At 38.7% G+C, this 16,122-nt stretch overlaps 2 protein-coding genes across 4 annotated transcripts in view; both read left to right on the top strand.

The window, feature by feature from the left end:
• The window catches only part of CDC14A (cell division cycle 14A), a 49,718-nt gene extending 38,302 nt beyond the window's left edge, over positions 1-11,416 (top strand). Inside the window, exons 14-17 of one of the 3 annotated variants that reach the window (XM_084211375.1) lie at positions 10-138; positions 1,066-1,384; positions 2,504-2,616; positions 9,731-11,416. In XM_084211375.1, coding sequence (XP_084067501.1) covers positions 10-138; positions 1,066-1,384; positions 2,504-2,590 — 535 coding nt within the window. In that variant the 3' untranslated portion in view covers positions 2,591-2,616; positions 9,731-11,416. The remainder of the gene's footprint in view (positions 1-9; positions 139-1,065; positions 1,385-2,503; positions 2,617-9,730) is intronic. The other 2 variants (XM_084211376.1, XM_084211377.1) reach the window with 2 other exon arrangements.
• Positions 11,417-14,613: 3,197 nt separating this feature from the next.
• Positions 14,614-15,684, top strand: GPR88 (G protein-coupled receptor 88; the record flags this gene model as incomplete). Its single annotated transcript, XM_084211099.1, has 1 exon — positions 14,614-15,684. The coding sequence occupies one exon, from the start codon at positions 14,614-14,616 to the stop codon at positions 15,682-15,684; it is 1,071 nt and encodes a 356-aa protein (XP_084067225.1).
• Between the last annotated feature and the right edge of the window lie 438 nt (positions 15,685-16,122).

The raw sequence follows: 16,122 nt of genomic DNA, 5'->3' as shown, positions 1-16,122 counted from the left end.
TCTTTTTAGACTGAGTACTTCAAGTGGCACAGAAGGATCCATATCTCCTCTGAAGGCCTCCAGAGTGATGGCAGTCACTACACCATCTGCAGAAAGAATAAGCAGGCTTTCCACATCCTCAGGCTCTACCCTTAAAAGGTTTTTTTTCCTTCTCATTTTGGTACAAATGCTTGCAGTATCCTACAGTGGTTGTCAGCACATCTGAAGTGCTTGCTCTTCTTGGCTATAAGGAGACTTGGATTTACTTACAGTGATTTGCTGTTCCACTAGCCAAACTTTAGTTGCCTACAGATTTAAAAAACAAGCAAAATCCAAAATTTGTCATAATGGCCTGAGAGATTGTGTCATCAGAAACAGTGCTGTCTTGTTCAAGTGGGTTGTCAAGGTTTCTTTCACTTATCTCAGTTTATAGATGTTTTGTGGATATTCCCACTAGTCTATATACTATTACTCTCAGAATATGGAGTGGTAATTAATTTTTTTATGAACCCTTGATTTATTACTATTTAGCTCCATTATAACTATTGACCTAAGTAATTATATATATATATTAAATGACACTCAGAATGATTGATGCATTTTTAATAAGAATGTGCACAAATATTTGCCTGAACAGAGTAACCAGCTTGAGGTATTTCAGGACATCCTATTTCTAGTCTCAAATTTTGTCATATTACTCCTTGGTTACTTGAAGTCTTGTATCACAAAACTGATAGCAAGAAACAGAGGAGGAGTTCTTAAACTGTTCCATGTGCACAAACTACTTCAGTGTAAATCAGATACTACCTAAACCTTTTAACACCACCTCCTGCATGCATGTATGGTTTGACAGAGGTGAAAGCCGGTCATGGTGTAGTGCTTGAATAAGCAAAACCTGCAAAGTCCTTACAAAGAATTCTGCTTTTCATTAATTAGGAGCTAGAAATGAACCGGTGTGCAAACGCAGATTATTTCAGAACGGTGTGTGTTAGTCACCTAATGTCTTCTGAATTGTGTGTTACATTTTTGTATTTATCTCTACATACCTTGTGAATATTTTTTTCCCTGCATGTGTTTTCCATTCAGCGTTTCCATAAACTCCAGACTAGCCAGTTCTCTAGGGAACCTGTATGATGCTTCAGATGGTGATGAGAGCAATATGACATCATCGTCCTCTAGGACAGGTTTTTCTGTAAGCCATATCTCCAGTCACCTGAATGGCAGCTTGCAGCTGCCACACAGAACAAACCATGAACTGAACAACAACTTATACAACAGAAACAGCATTAGTGGCAACAACCTGGCCGGCCCAAGCAGTTTTCACAGCACCGTGACAGACGAGTATGCACCAGCCTTCCTTTATGAGCCTTACAGCTCCTCCAGCACCCTACCAGAGGCCATTCCTGTAAGTCATAGTCACAACAGCACTCTCAGGCAGCTCACTGATGCTTTTCTTCCTTGCTTCTGTGAGCAAAACTGTTGCAAAAAAAATCTTAACTCAGCATAATTCTCCAGCTTCCTCTAATGTTTCTGAACAGCACCTTTGTCTGTTACCTATCATTTCAGCTGCTTTTTTCCCCTTCTCTTCTAAGCATCTGTTACATGGAAGCTTCATGAACAGAAATTGTGCCTGAACTTTGCATCTTTTCTGATAACTTTTTTTATGGACCTTCTTACTCTTTAGATTTTATTTCAAATTATCCATAACACAGTCTATAAGTTAATTATCTGTCTTCATCATTGTGCAGTAACAGATTTTAATAAGCCTTTGTATGTATCTTAGTAAACAGAAGATAGAACATCCTTAAAGATAGGGCTTATTTGAGCAGTTAGTGCTCTTGAGTTGAAACCTACTCCTTTTCTAACACCAAATGTGGAAACTATTATAAGCAAGATTTTTCTGATGGTCTCACATTGAAGCTTTGATTCCTCAACAGCTTTGCTGCCTTGGGCTTATTTTGTGCTCTTTTTCTGTGTAAAAGAGTCTGTATAAAGAGGATGTACAGAAAAACAAATGCAACTTGAAAGTGTTTCTATACCAAATGTAGAGAGGAGACACTAGAGAAGCTTCAGTTATGAGATCAGAAACAGCTTCATCTATTCTAGGGAAAAATAATCATATCTACTACTATAAATCGAAAACCAATTTAAAATACCTGATTTCCAAGGATTTGATAGCCTACTAATTATAAAAAATAGTACACTGTTTTTAATAGATTTTGCTTATGATTAAGGGAGCCTGTCAGCCTCTCTCAACTAGTTCTGACACTTAGGTTTTTTATTTTTTTTTTAATGGGTGGGAATAAAATTGGCTTTGTGTAAAATTAACTTCAGAGTATTGCACATCGCTCTTCTGTTTCCTTAGCACTGATAAATTGTTTCATATAAAGTAGTTCTGGTGTTATACCTGCTAGTGGTTTTGGGTGTGGTGAGTCTGTCTTAGAACAGCTAATAAGATTCATTGCATGTACCTAGGATGTCCTGCCAAAGGTCATTCATGGGCTGTGTTCTTTTCTTCCTGCAGAAGTGGAGGACCTACCCTCTTGTTAGCAGCTCGGTTGTGGCACCACTCACAGTTCAGAAGCCACATCTCTGTAGCTTGGGAGTATGAATTGCTATTTCTGAGGATAGATGACAGTAGGAAATAAAATCTCATTATTCCATTGTGGAATTAAATTGCATGTGTGACTGAAATGTAATCTGTATAAACAGAACATTGAAGTTAGTTGAGGGAACGTGATTCTGTATTCTCTAACTCAGTGAGTTCTTCCTACTGTGGTAGAATCTGCTTGACTAAAGCAGCTCTTCAGAATACCTGATGCTTTCAGACTCCTTGTTTAAAAAAAAATAATCCGCTTCTTATCCACTACAGTTTATTTGGAAATAAATGCTGATATTCCATGATCTTAGAATCACTGTTCTGCACTGAGTTTAAAATTGAGTTTAAACTTTACTCTAAACAGCAGCAGTAAGTTTTTGCAAGGGATTTCTTGAATGTTGCCACATCTTCACCTCTTTATTTTGACTCTGTTTTTCCCTGCTGCATGGGATTGTAATAAACTATAATTGAGATTTTTTTTCAAGTGAGATATAGAAACTCTAACAATTTTTCTATGATAAAACAAGTTCTAGAACAAGAGGACTGTTCTTGTTTTACTAATCCAGTTTAATTTCTTCAGACATAAAGAGAGAGGTGAAAAGCTGTGTATCAAGCCAGGAAGGAATGTTTGTTTGAGATACATTGATGAGTCTTCCATTTGTTCATGCATTCTGTTTGCTCTGGAAAGTCATCCTTTTTAGGTGTTCCCAGTCTTCAATCCAATATGCTTACAAAAACTCAGTCCTCAGGAGTTCAGTCCTCTGCTCCTGTTGAGTATACTGGAACTAAAAGTCAGTATACCACCAGTGGGTGGGAGCAATCACTCATCTGAATAATAAGTGGAAAATTGGCTGATTTTATTTTTTTTTTAATGTCTCACTTTCAATGCTGCCTCATATTTAATGTATTGAACAATGATTCTTTGGAGAGTCAGTCCATTCCCATTCTTTTCAGTTGTTTCTTTTGTGAATTATATGCTGCCAGCAGTATTTTTAGAGGGGTTTTTTTCATATTTTACTTACAGCTACATATTATGCATAAAGCATATGCATGTAAACTTACATGCAGCATCCTAAGGGGAAGAAACTCCTTGTAACTGTAATATGACTTAGTCATGAAAATAAGCTGACATCATTCACAATAGGCCAGAATTTACAAGGGTACTAAATGACAATGTAAAGCATTACAGAAACAGTAAGTGTGTTTTCCTCAAGCAGCTTTAAAGGTTGAATGTAAATATAGCATCTTAAAAGCTAAGAACTGTCACCTCCTTTGGAGAGGTAGTTGCTGTAACTTAATGCTACAAATGATTTTTTACAGTGAAAACCAGGTTAGTGAATTTGTTCCATGGGCATAGGACCAGAAATTAAGTATTGGTGACGCTTCAGGTTTCTTTTGTATCTAGATAGTTACAAAATTGTAGGGTAGTGCTGTATTTCTCCTTCATCTCATAAACCCTTGAGGTGCAACATAGTTGGCTTTGACACAAAAATTCCCCAACTCTGTGTGGGGAGAGGGGGTGGTTTACAGTGTAACTTCCAGACTTGTAGCATGCCTTTCTTTATTAGACAAGGGTGACTTAGGAAAAGGGAGAAAAACAGGGAATGTTGGTTACTGTGTAGTTTAAGGAAAAAGAAAGGAGTATCATGAACAGGTGAAATAGGTGGAATAGCCATGTTGACAGCATAGAGGTGCTTACAGCTGTGTGCATTGCAGTGAAGAAGGAAATTAATTGTTGTCTCTTTGCAGTAGAACTGTTAAATTACTTAAACCATTAATTTAAATGAAATATCTTTGGCATAGTGTAAAGTTTTAGGTTGAATGGAGAGCATTTTTAAAGAAAAAAAAAACCTTTCTAAAATGCACTATTCTCCTGTTATAAGAACATCTTTAATTTTCTTCCTACCTATCTTAATGACTTAATAATGCATGGAAGGCTATAAGGGATATAAAGAATATAGCCTTTGAATAATTCTTGGCTTGATATTGCTTGTTCTTGAGGAGTAGAGGTCATACACAGTCAAATGCAGCAAGATCTTTAAACAAGAATCTATCTCCAGTCTTCTCTGAAAAGGGAGGTGAGCTAAAAATACTCTATTTTATATATTATATATACATAGCAAAGTGCAGGTTTTTACCTGTGAAGTAATATTCTTTCAATATAATAATGGCTAAAAAGTGTTCCTGTTTGCAATGTGTTTCAGATATGAAAACATGTATTTTCTGATTAATGCATTTGCTTCTAAATGTTCCCTGTAGCCCTTTGCATCTCTCTCTCACAGAGGAGTGCACTAAATTGTTACCCATTTTATGCACAATTGACTGAATGCAGTCACTGTGATGTCCTGAGGTTTAAGATAAGAGTAGGTTTTTCAATCATTTAATCTCTGAAAGCTTTCTCTCTGTTAGTGAGCAGCTCACTGGTAAATATACAGATGGTTTATTTTGAGGGCAACATAATTTTTCTGAAAGATTAGTCCCACTGATTGAACAGAGTCATGCTTAAAAATATTTCACTTTTAACCTGAAACTTTCTGTATCACTTTATTATGTCAGTGTTATAGCCCTTTGTTGTCTTATTTTCTTGTTGTGGAGTTATCTCATGCTACTCATCTCAACTTGATTTTCTTTTGATAAGCTCAAAAATCCTTTTGGAAAGTGTTAAAATTATTTAGTTTTTTTAAATAATTCTGATCCAGAAAGCTGCTATGCAGTGCTGTCCTGCTTATAACTATATAGCTTCTTTTATTTTCTTTGACTGCAATGCACTGGGAGCTGAGGGGGGAGGGGGGAAAGAAAAGGACTTCTTACCACTGATGATAGTGACTTCTGTTTATTCTATTTGAGTCCCATGTCCTGCATTCCTGGAGGGATTTTTGGTTTGATTTGGGATTTTCTTTTTGATGTGGAACTCTGTGGAAAAACATCATCTTTTTTCTTTTTGGATGGTTGGTTGGGGTTTTTTTTTCTCCTTCCCTTCCCCTCCTCTTCTGGGACCAATTAACCCATCAAGGAAGATTGGTTTTTCCTTACCACTTCAGCCCCTGACATGCAGCTGTTTTGCTTTTGGTGGCACTTACCAGTGGTCTGAAGCTCATCAGCAAAATATGGAACAGTATCAAGCTACCAGTTCTGGCAGAATTCTTTTAAAAACAGGATTCTGTTTCATCATTTCCACTTCACTGCCTTAGATGCTGAAATTACTTGAAGTCGTGACAGCCCAGCCAGGGCTTGTTGCAGTGTTTGTGTTCTTTCTAATTGGAGCACATCAGGTGATGTACCTGACAGAAGTCTATTACATGTCCTGTGCTTTGTTTATTCATTTAGCCCATCAAAGGACTCTTGAATTGTACTGATTAATTCCTTTTCTCTTAATTGCCAAAATCTCCCTTCCCTGAGTTAGATATCAAGCTAACCAGCTGTAATCATGCAGTGCTTTTATTTTAGAAAATCACCTTATCACTCTTACTTATCTATCTCCTGAGTGGTTCAGGAGCATTTTGAAATGGTTAGCACAGCAATTTTTCAGTTCTAGTTAAAAACTCATTAGTGAGTTTTTCCTGCAGTATGGAGAGAAGGTTATTCACTGGTCTTTTTTTTCCAATGTTTTGTAATGAAACAGCATTAATACAGCTGTTCCACATGCCACTTAACAAAAACAAAAAATAAAAAGCATGACTGTAACTATTGTCTGACATGTATTTTTCTCTGATGGTATTTGTCCTTCATCAGTGCAAGCTTATAATCCACTTTATTGTGTTTATGCTGATGAACTAGAAGAAAAGCTTGATTTTTCAAAGAAAAAAAAAGAAAACTTGCTGTTCCAGTAAATAGAATAAATATTTTATTTTACAAAGTGTGTGTTTTGATTAAACCAAATGTCTCACAATAACATTTGCCGGATTACTCTCTTCACCTATAATCACTCTTAAGGTACTGCTATAAGATTTTTGCTTTGTTCTTACAATAATTCTAAATCCAAATATCGCTCTTTAAAATGTATTTTTATTGGAGAATATGTAACTGGGTAGTCTTAAGATGAGTCACCTTTTGCTTCTATAGCTGTCATGGAAACTGGCAAGATGGAAACATTGCCAAAAAACTGAGACGTGTTGGCAGTGTTTTAAAATTCATATACATCATCTTTACCTGTAACGTGGTTTTTCTTAATAAGAATTACCATTAATGAAGATAGGTCAGGCTTTGCAAAAACCAAGCACTAGTGTATCTTGCTAATGTGCAAATTGAGCAGAGCCACAGACTTCATGTGTGTGTACGTTTTCCCTAGTGCATCCTGAGTTAGTGGCTCTTGTGTATTCACAGTGGTTCTTGTTGCCTGCAGCAACACTCCTATTGCAGCAGTGTTTTAGGGGAGTTGATGCACAATTCCAAAAACTTAAGTTTTGCAATTATCTGGGGAGAGGGCATGTTCCAATCCTAACAAATAGGCCTGAATGCTGTGGGGTTATTCTGTCCTGAAACAGAGTTCAAATTCAGGCTGGCTTGGTCCTGCAGTCCCATATCAGCAAATACAGTTCTAGTTCCTCAGTGCATTTGGTACTGATTTTCTCTCCTGGAAAGAACAAAGCTTTCTGTGCCTCCTCTTGAAGAAAAATGAAAGTAATCTAAGCAGTTGTTTCAGCATAAACTTTGATAGATATCCTTAACTGTAGTAAAACCATCTATTTCTTAGTTCTTTGTTTAAATGTCTGTTACTTGGGTATCAAATGGCAAGCCTGACACAGCATGGGACCACTGCAGGAATACACACTGAGATTTCTTCTCTGTCAACTGATTTTATACTCTCATCTTGGCAATTCAGCAGTCAATTTTGTTTGGGCTTTTTCCCCTTCTATTTTTAACTCTCTTTTAAATAAGATTTTATTAAATCCAGCAAATTACTTGTAAAAATGGATTGGTGGGGGTTTTTTTTGTTTTTAATGAAACTTTTGGAAGCATAGGCCATACTTTGATTCATGGCAAATGTAAATTTTAAAATAGAAAGCTCCTCAAAATATTTAAAAGAAAAGCAGAGAAAAAACCACAATTACAGGCTTTGAAACTTTACAGCCAATCTCTGTAGACATGTGAAGAGATTTGAACATGAATGACTTTTCTGAAAATGCAAAAAAAAAAAAATCAAAACAGCAAGCCTCTCCTGCTATATTTAAATTTTTCAAACTCAAATGTGAGTCTGTATACTTTACAATAGCTCAGTTGTTACAGGTATGACCATGTTTTTAGTGATAGAAATTTATGTGAAGTCACATAGATTAATCTGAAGAAACAGGCTGTTTAGATTTAATTATTTCCCTGTATTCAGAAAAGATTTTAAGACATTAGGAAGAAATCATAGGGATGTGAGGTAGAGTTATGATGAGGGTGGAAACACACTGGAAAAGGTATTTCTCCATTTGAAAGTAAATAAACTGTACATACCCATCTGTAACAAAAATTACCAAAACATGCTATCCTGTTTCCAAACAATATATGCTGCTGGATATTTGGGGGTTTTTAATGTGTTTTCTTGATGGCTTTTTCCCTTATTTTTTATAACTTGGATGGCTAACAATTTTAAGAATTGCAGTTTAAACTTCAGAATCTTTAATTAATGGTTTGCTTCTTTCATTGAAATCCCGATGTAGAATTCCTGATTACTGCTGTCTGCTCTGGTGTTCTCAGTTCTTTGTAACTAACACTTGCTGGTTTTAAGAGTGTTAAGTGCTTTCTGGTCATCTTTCATCTGTGCAAGCTTAAAGTAATCTATTACTGTACAACATATGAGAGTATATAACCACACTTCATGCCTTTTAAAAATGTTTGTTAATCAGCTTTACTTGGGATTCTGCTTTGATGGATCCATTTCAAAAACTGCACTAATTAAGTGTAACCGTCTTTCCAGTTGTTAAAATGCACTTCTGAAAATGAGAAGCCTTTGAGGATCATTAAGAGAGGAGAAGTTTCAAGTGCTCATTAATGAAGGGCTATTCCTTCTTGCTATTCCTTCTTGCTCTTACTAAAACCAGACCTTAAGTCAGTGGTATTCAAATCTATATGCTGACAGCACTTTTTCTACCTAGGAAAAGAATATCCAGGTGGTCTCAAATCTTCAAGGTGTGAAAATGCATTTAAAAGACAACTTTGAAAATATACACTGAGACTTAAAATATAGGGGGAAAGTAGTTGTGTGATATTAGTTAGAGCTAAAAAGCTATGTATAAATGTATTATGCACTTATACTAATGGGTTTCATTATGGGTGCCAAAGAGCATTTTCTGTAATGACTAGTTAGGAATAATAGGAAAATTGAAGGGAAGACTGTGAGGGTCTAGTCTGTCTTAGGAGTCATGTTGGTCTCCAGTAGTTCTCTCTAATTCTGAAGAATTGATGCTGTTTTAAAATACATTTGGGGGTTTTACTTGCTCTTTATTTATAACCATACTAATCTGGGACAGCTCATCACTGTACAAGACTTATATTCATCAGAATGACTTCTTAAACACATCTGTATAGGAGCTAATAAAATGACTGGATACTGTCTAAGCTGATTAACTTTTTAATAAAACTTTAGACTTCAGTAGAAACAGAAATGTAAATAAATAGAGTAGAGCAGGTTATGATTTTCTCTAAATTATACTGACTTCTTACTAATCCAGATGAACCATTTGCAGTGCTTCATTTTCATCTGGTTTTGGTAGTCATACATAAACTGATGCATCTGTGTAATTACTGATGTAGCTTTTTCCCTCAATAATGAACTATATCATGTGTTTCCTCTATCATTATCTGAATCAACATCTAAGCTGACTTTTACAGTAGCAGTTGGCTTCTCATTCAGGATAAATGGAAACAATTCACTTACAGTAGCAGTGGTATTTTAAAGGACTTGTAACACTTTTGTTAAGATTCTCAAGAAACTGGTTTGGAAAAGTAAGTGTAGATACAGCAAAGTTGATGGACTTTACTTAGATTTTAATTTCTTTTATTTTATTCATCTTTACCTATGTGGAGATTCAGATGTCCCCCCCAGCTCTGTTCGTTTCTTTTTCTCCTTTCTGTACTTCCTCTACTCCTTAAGTGAAGAATATATGTTTTATATATATAAATAAAACCTCTCCAGTAAGTTTTAATCAGTTTTTCTTCTCTGCACAGTCCCTTCGGTCTGGGTATGTTCAGTACTAAAGCCTTGCTACTTTGGTGAAACCTGCTGAACTCTTCAAATAGATGTCCTTCATGATGGAGAAGAACTGAAGAAGCTTCTCATTAAAAGGAGGAACCTTCAATACAAGATGTATTAATTCCTTAACACCAAGAGGAGACTTCTTAACAGGCAGAAATTTATTGTTAATGACTACTGCAGATGCACTGAAGTTGAATTTATGGAAATTACTACCCCTTGTTATATACAAATTTAAATTTTTTATGTTGAGACAGTTTGAATATATTTCTAATGAGTTTCATTAAGACATTTATTAACTTGTGTACAGTGTTAAAATATGTATTAAGAGAATATTTTGGTAAACTATATATAAAAATTATGTAAAAACTAGAATATATTTTAATTTAGGGTCTACTTTGCTACAAAAATGTGTATTTTAAAGAATTTGTACATGTTTATCAAAGATATAATTTTTTTTATGAACAAGAGATTTTTCTTGTTTTATGGGTCCATTATTGCTTAAAGCCTAATGTAGTTTGCTTTTTTACTAATTGGTCTTCTGGTAATTTGATGGAAGTCTAACTAGTGAGAGATTTGTTATTACAGTATCAGCTAAAAGCACTCGATAGATAGTCTGCTTTCCACTTCTGGCTGCTAACGTTTCTTAAGGAAACACAATGAAAGAAAAATAAAGGGAAAATATTTGTTGAGATGTGATGTAATTACATCTTCTACTGCAACAAAGAAGTCATTTATGCGATGACAACGCTCTTTCAGTTTCTTAAAGGATTTATGTTTTGTTTTCAATGTGGAGTGTTAACTTTTGCTATGCAATATATGCTGCAAAAATGAAGGCAGACCAAACTGAAGTTGGTAAAAATTTACAATGAATTAGGTAGCACTGCATACTTGCATGCTTTTAAGCAGCATTTGGCAGTATGTGTACAATTTCCTTAGCAACACACAGTATATGTTGGTCATATATTAAATTTTTATCTATCAGTTGGATGCTTTGTAAACCTGTACATTTGTTGTTAAGCATATGGCTGAGGTAGCCTCCTGTTTATGAAAGGTTTTTGTCATAGTAAAGATGTTCTTTACTCTGTGGAACATACAGGTCAGTCAGATGTGATTAGGAACGAGACTTAGGATGAAATGGTGTTACAGGGAGGTACTAAAGATCATGTGTAAAATTATCAGAACTCACACGTGCATGGTAAGGAAAAGAATATAAGCAAGTGTGAGGATTTTATTTGCCCCTCATGTACAAGACAGAAAACAGATTTGTAACCTGTTTGCTTTTCCAATAGCTGCAGAAACTTGAAAATAAAACTTAATTGAGTTGTCAAATTTTGTTCCTGAAGACCCATGAATACCCTGCATTTGCTTTGCTACTGAAGTTAAGTGCTACATCATTTTTTAAAAGATGAGATCACAAATTGCTATGGAAAGTTGTACTGAAAGTTCAAAAGCAATACTGAGAGCAGCTACAAAAATCAAAATCACTGAATAAAATTTACATGCAATACTGTACATTTTTGCAACTGTGTATATGTAACATATACACACAAAGTAGCATATGTGTGTATATATACAATATACTGTATATGAATTATAGATTCATTAGGTAATTCTACCTCTCATAAAGAATTTTCTCATTTACTTTGTTATAAATAGTTTTCCTTAATAAAATACTGATTAATTTTTAAATGTAGATATATATATATATATATATATACAGCTAATTGATAATAAAATGCCTGTATAAGCCAGCTTCCTTGTTTCTTGGTTTTTTCCTAGATCTTTTGATGATTTTATCTCTAACTGAAGATAACTTTTCAGTTACCTTCTTTCCTGCAAACCATGTAATGTACTTAAAAGTAGGATAACATTGCAAAAGGCTATTAGCAAGATAGATACCTCTTTTAACAATCTCTCTAAACCTTCTTGTTTATGTTTATGCTTTGTATAATGCCAGGCATTTAATCAACATGTTGATATTATGATGATGGCATTGTATTTCAAAATACAGTGATTTCAAAGCTGTGTCTAAACTGAGGAATCTTTTCTGCTTGAGGCCCCTTGTTACAGGTGTAGTATACCTTGACTTTGCATATGCAACAAGTCTCTTAGTCCCACCAACATCAGGTTCTTTGTGTGTAAGAATCTAAACAATTTAGCTTTCTTTTGCTTTTTGTCCTTCCTTCAATTTAAAACTAATCACAAATTGTTCTAACATTTGTTTAACCCTGTCGCTGCTTTTCAGCAAATTTGTTGCATTGCATGATTATTTATCTATTATTTATTAGCCTGTCAGCCTCTCTTGCAATAGATGTGGACACTGTGTAACTGTTACACAGCCACTCTAAAGGAATGGGAAAGCTAGGAATACAGTGGATGCTTTCCAAGTTGCCCAAATTCTGGTGACAGTCTGATCTAAAAAAAAAAAAGGCTTCTGCAACTGCATTTGGATGAATAATGGATGGTGATTTGGATGTGCAGAGTAAATAATATGCAGGAAGAACAGCTAATTAAAAGGTTTCTACTACGTAGGAATCAACCTCTCCCTTGGCCTTTTTTTAGATTTAATTGATTTATTAGATGAAATACATAAATACCAGCTTATGTACAAATTTTTTTTATTCATAAATAAGTCAGTATTCTGCAACAATCAACTTCTTAACAACAACAAAAAAAAATTGGAATAGTGAAAGGTCAGAAAGGTCTTTTAGAACCTTGTAGCTTTTAAGAAATAGCCTGAAATTTATTTATATATCCTATGTTCACTTGTCCTTGAACTTTACCATTTTTGTTCCTTCAGACAGGAATATATCTGGTTCTGGGAGAAAAAGTTGTAGTGCACAAGATCTCTAAAAACATGAATCGATGGATAAATAAATCTAAAGGTCTCCATGGGGCATAATATGCTGTGGCTAACATCTTATGAAACAGTTAATCATCATAATCTCTTTTTAAAGTATGCTTTATGAAGCTTTCCAGTTAGGGAGGTGTTTCTTGTTACAAATTCAGAGACTATTTTTCAATTACAGTACTGCAGAAAGAGGAGGATTTTAGTTTCTATAATAACTGTTCTTTACTGACAACTAAACAATGAAAGGCCTCAAAAGGTTTGACACTTGATTAGATCTACACTGTAAAGTGCAGCAGGCAAAAAATATGGTAATTAAGGGCCTGATCAAGTAAATCACTGAGGCATGTCTTTAACCTTAAGCACATGAGCCATCTAATTAATTAAAAGTGAACATAGATATTCATGTTTGTAACGAATCTACCTTTGGATCAATATTTCTGTCAATTGTTAACATGCGCCTTTTTTATCAAATGAAATATATGTTGTATTGCAACGTCCATTAACCCACACAATTTGACTTTTTTAACTTGAAAAAATTTATATTGCAACTATAACTACCTCCTAATACATTCTTTTGGTGTTGCTGTGTGTTAGCATCAGGAGTTAAACAATATCTAAAAATGCCTTATGAAGGTCTCTGGTACAGACAGTACCTTACGAGCTGTGATTGCTTGCTTCTGTAGCCTATACCTAACCTACCTGCAAAAGCAGTTTTTTTCTTAAGCTCATCAAAAAATTAACCAGCATTCTGTATCTGGAAAGCTTTTCAAAGTAAATGTAAGTTCTCTTACTGAGTTTCTTATTAAGTCTTGTCCAGGTTAAGGACAGCTACCATTTTGTCCCTGTTTGAGTAAAGCAGGGTAGTCTTCCTGAGAGAATCCCATGACTAATTATTCTACATCTGGGAATGGATTGTTAATGCCTGCTCTTCAATCAGTTTTTAGTCCACCTCAGGAGCTGTTGTTCACCTGTCCAGGAACTAATTTTGGAGCGAGACCATTTCAAATACTACACAGATCCTGTGTGCTCACCAACACCCACCAGTGTTCACCTCTGGCAGGGTGGCAGTGCAGAATTTCCTGTGGGTTGAGACAGGCTGAGGTTTATGAAGAGACATAAAATGTTCAGACTGAGAACCAGCTTCCTCAAATAAGGACTATCTTACAAGGATTCATCTATTTATTGTGTTTGTAAGATTTCATTTGGAAAGTATATTGTTGTTATAGACCCGTTCTAAAATTAACTGAAATTGCAGAAGCATACTGAGCTTACTCTTAACCAAAAAAAGATCAGAAAAAAATCTGTTTAGAAGTGAGTATCAGGCAGGAAAATTTCTACAGTTTATGGACCGAATTTCAGACAGAAGTGACTGATACTGGTTTAAAACCTTGCTCCAAATGAAAGTTGTGCAAATGGGTTAGACCCAGAATACTGGTAAGGCAGAGAGAGAAGAGTCAGACTGTGTAGTTGGAGTATTTCTGGAGCATGATAGGGTTTGGCTTTTTTTTTTTTTTTTTTCCTTCTTGATTTAACAAGTTGAAAATCTGCTGAATAATTCATGAAGAGTGGAAGGGCTGAATCTTCCTGGAATGATATACAGTGTACGTACTGTGGCACAGGAGAAACTGCAAAGCTTTGTATCAGTTGCTGCCGTTTCTGCTGCCGATTGCAAGGTGCTGCTGCTTTTGCTGTTTTCACAGCTACGGAAACCTCAGTCGTGCTCTGGTCTGCCAACAGCCATTTGCCTCCCTATGGACCAACCTTCACCAGCTACAATCTGTGGACTCTCTTGCTGCCTACCTGCCTTGGACACTGCTGGTTTTTGGATCCTTACTGCAAACAGCATTTTCTGGACCTTAAAGCTTGTATGACTGAAACCTGCCTTAGAGTCCTTCAGCTGTGCAGCCTCCCGTGTGCTCGGTGAGGACTCCTGCAGCAGAACTTCCGACCCAGACAAGGATGGGATTTACAGGGCAAAGTCAAAACTGAGCTGCATTCAGCGAGATGCCCAACGCCTCTTCCTGGAGTGCTAGCTCGCCTCTGCTGCTGCTCTGGGAGGACTCCTCCGGGACCCGCATCTTTCTGTCCCTGCTCTATGCAGTCTTAGCTATCTCAGGGACTTTATCCAATGTGATGGTCATCTATTTAGTCTTCTCCTTCAAGAAGCTGCAGACAACCAGCAATGCCTTCATCGTGAATGGCTGTGCGGCAGACCTGAGCGTGTGCGCCCTGTGGATGCCCCAGGAGGCTGTGCTGGGGCTGCTGCCCCCCAATTCCTCCTCCCTTCGCTCGGCAGAGTACCGGCTGCTCCGAGGGGGGCTCCTTGGCCTCGGCCTCACCGTCTCCCTGGCCTCGCACCTGCTGGTGGCTTTCAACAGGTACGTGCTCATCACCAAGCTGCCCAGCGTGTACCAGGCCCTCTACCAGCGGAGACACACGGGCTGCATGATCGGGCTCTCCTGGGCCCTCGCCCTGCTCCCGGTCCCGCTGCTGCCCGGGCTCTGGACCCTGGGCTCAGCCCAGTCGGACGGCAGCTCTCGCTACACCGCCCTGCTCCTCGCCCTGGCCGTGCTGGGCCAGACCGCGCTGCTGCTGCACTGCTACCTCGGCATCGTGCGGCGGGTGCGGGGCAGCGCCAAGCGGGTCAGCGTCCTCAACTTCCACCTGCTGCACCAGCTGCCCTTCCCCGCCGCGCCGCCGCCGCCTCGCCGCGCCCAGCGCCGCCTCAGCAGCGTCTCCGTCCTGCTGCTCTGCTGCGTGTTCCTGCTGGGCACCCAGCCCCTGGTCTGGGTGAGCCTCCTGGGCTTCTTCCTGCGCCCGGCGCCGCCGGCGCTGCAGGCCGCCAGCTGGCTGCTGCTCTGCTCGCTCTCGGCCCTCAACCCGCTGCTCTACACGTGGCGCAGCGAGGAGTTCCGCCGGGCGGCCCGCTCTGTCCTGCCCCGCGGCGAGGGCCCGGCCGCCGCCCCACGCCCCTCAGCCGCCGCCGCGGGCCCCGCCGGTGCCCCGCCCTGCCCGCAGCTGCCGCGGCGCCGGGGCACGGGGAGCAGCGCCAGCGCCGCGGCCGCGCCGCGCTGAGGGCCCGGGGCAGCGCCGGGACCCCGGCGGCCGCGCGCGGGAACGGGCGCGGCCCCTCAGGCCGCTCCGCCGCCCCCGCCGGTGACCACCGCCCGTCGGGCAGCCGAGCCGCCCTGGCCCCCGCTTCTTCCTCTCCTGTTGCTCCTTTGTGACCCCACGCACTTCTTGCCCGCTCCCCCTTGCACCGCACGGCCAGGCAGCGCCGGGTGCTTTCCCGAGGCACCGGGACGGACTCTGGGGCGGGATCTCCCGCCCGCCCCCTCAGCCCCGCTCCCGGCCCGGGGCTGTCCGTCCCCAGGAGCCGGCCAGGACTCCAGCCAAAGCAGTGGATTTAGGAATCTGGGATAACCGGTAAATATGGCACCGCACGTAACTGTTGTTATGCTCTAAAAATTTCAGTATGAGACAGGCACCTAGACAGCTTTTTCTGAGACATAT

This window comes from Fringilla coelebs, assembly GCF_963513975.1.
Source record: "Fringilla coelebs genome assembly, chromosome: 9".
In the NCBI taxonomy this organism is placed as follows: domain Eukaryota; kingdom Metazoa; phylum Chordata; class Aves; order Passeriformes; family Fringillidae; genus Fringilla; species Fringilla coelebs.
The sequence above is the reverse complement of the archived record's forward strand: the minus strand, read 5'-3'. Positions and strand labels throughout refer to the sequence as shown.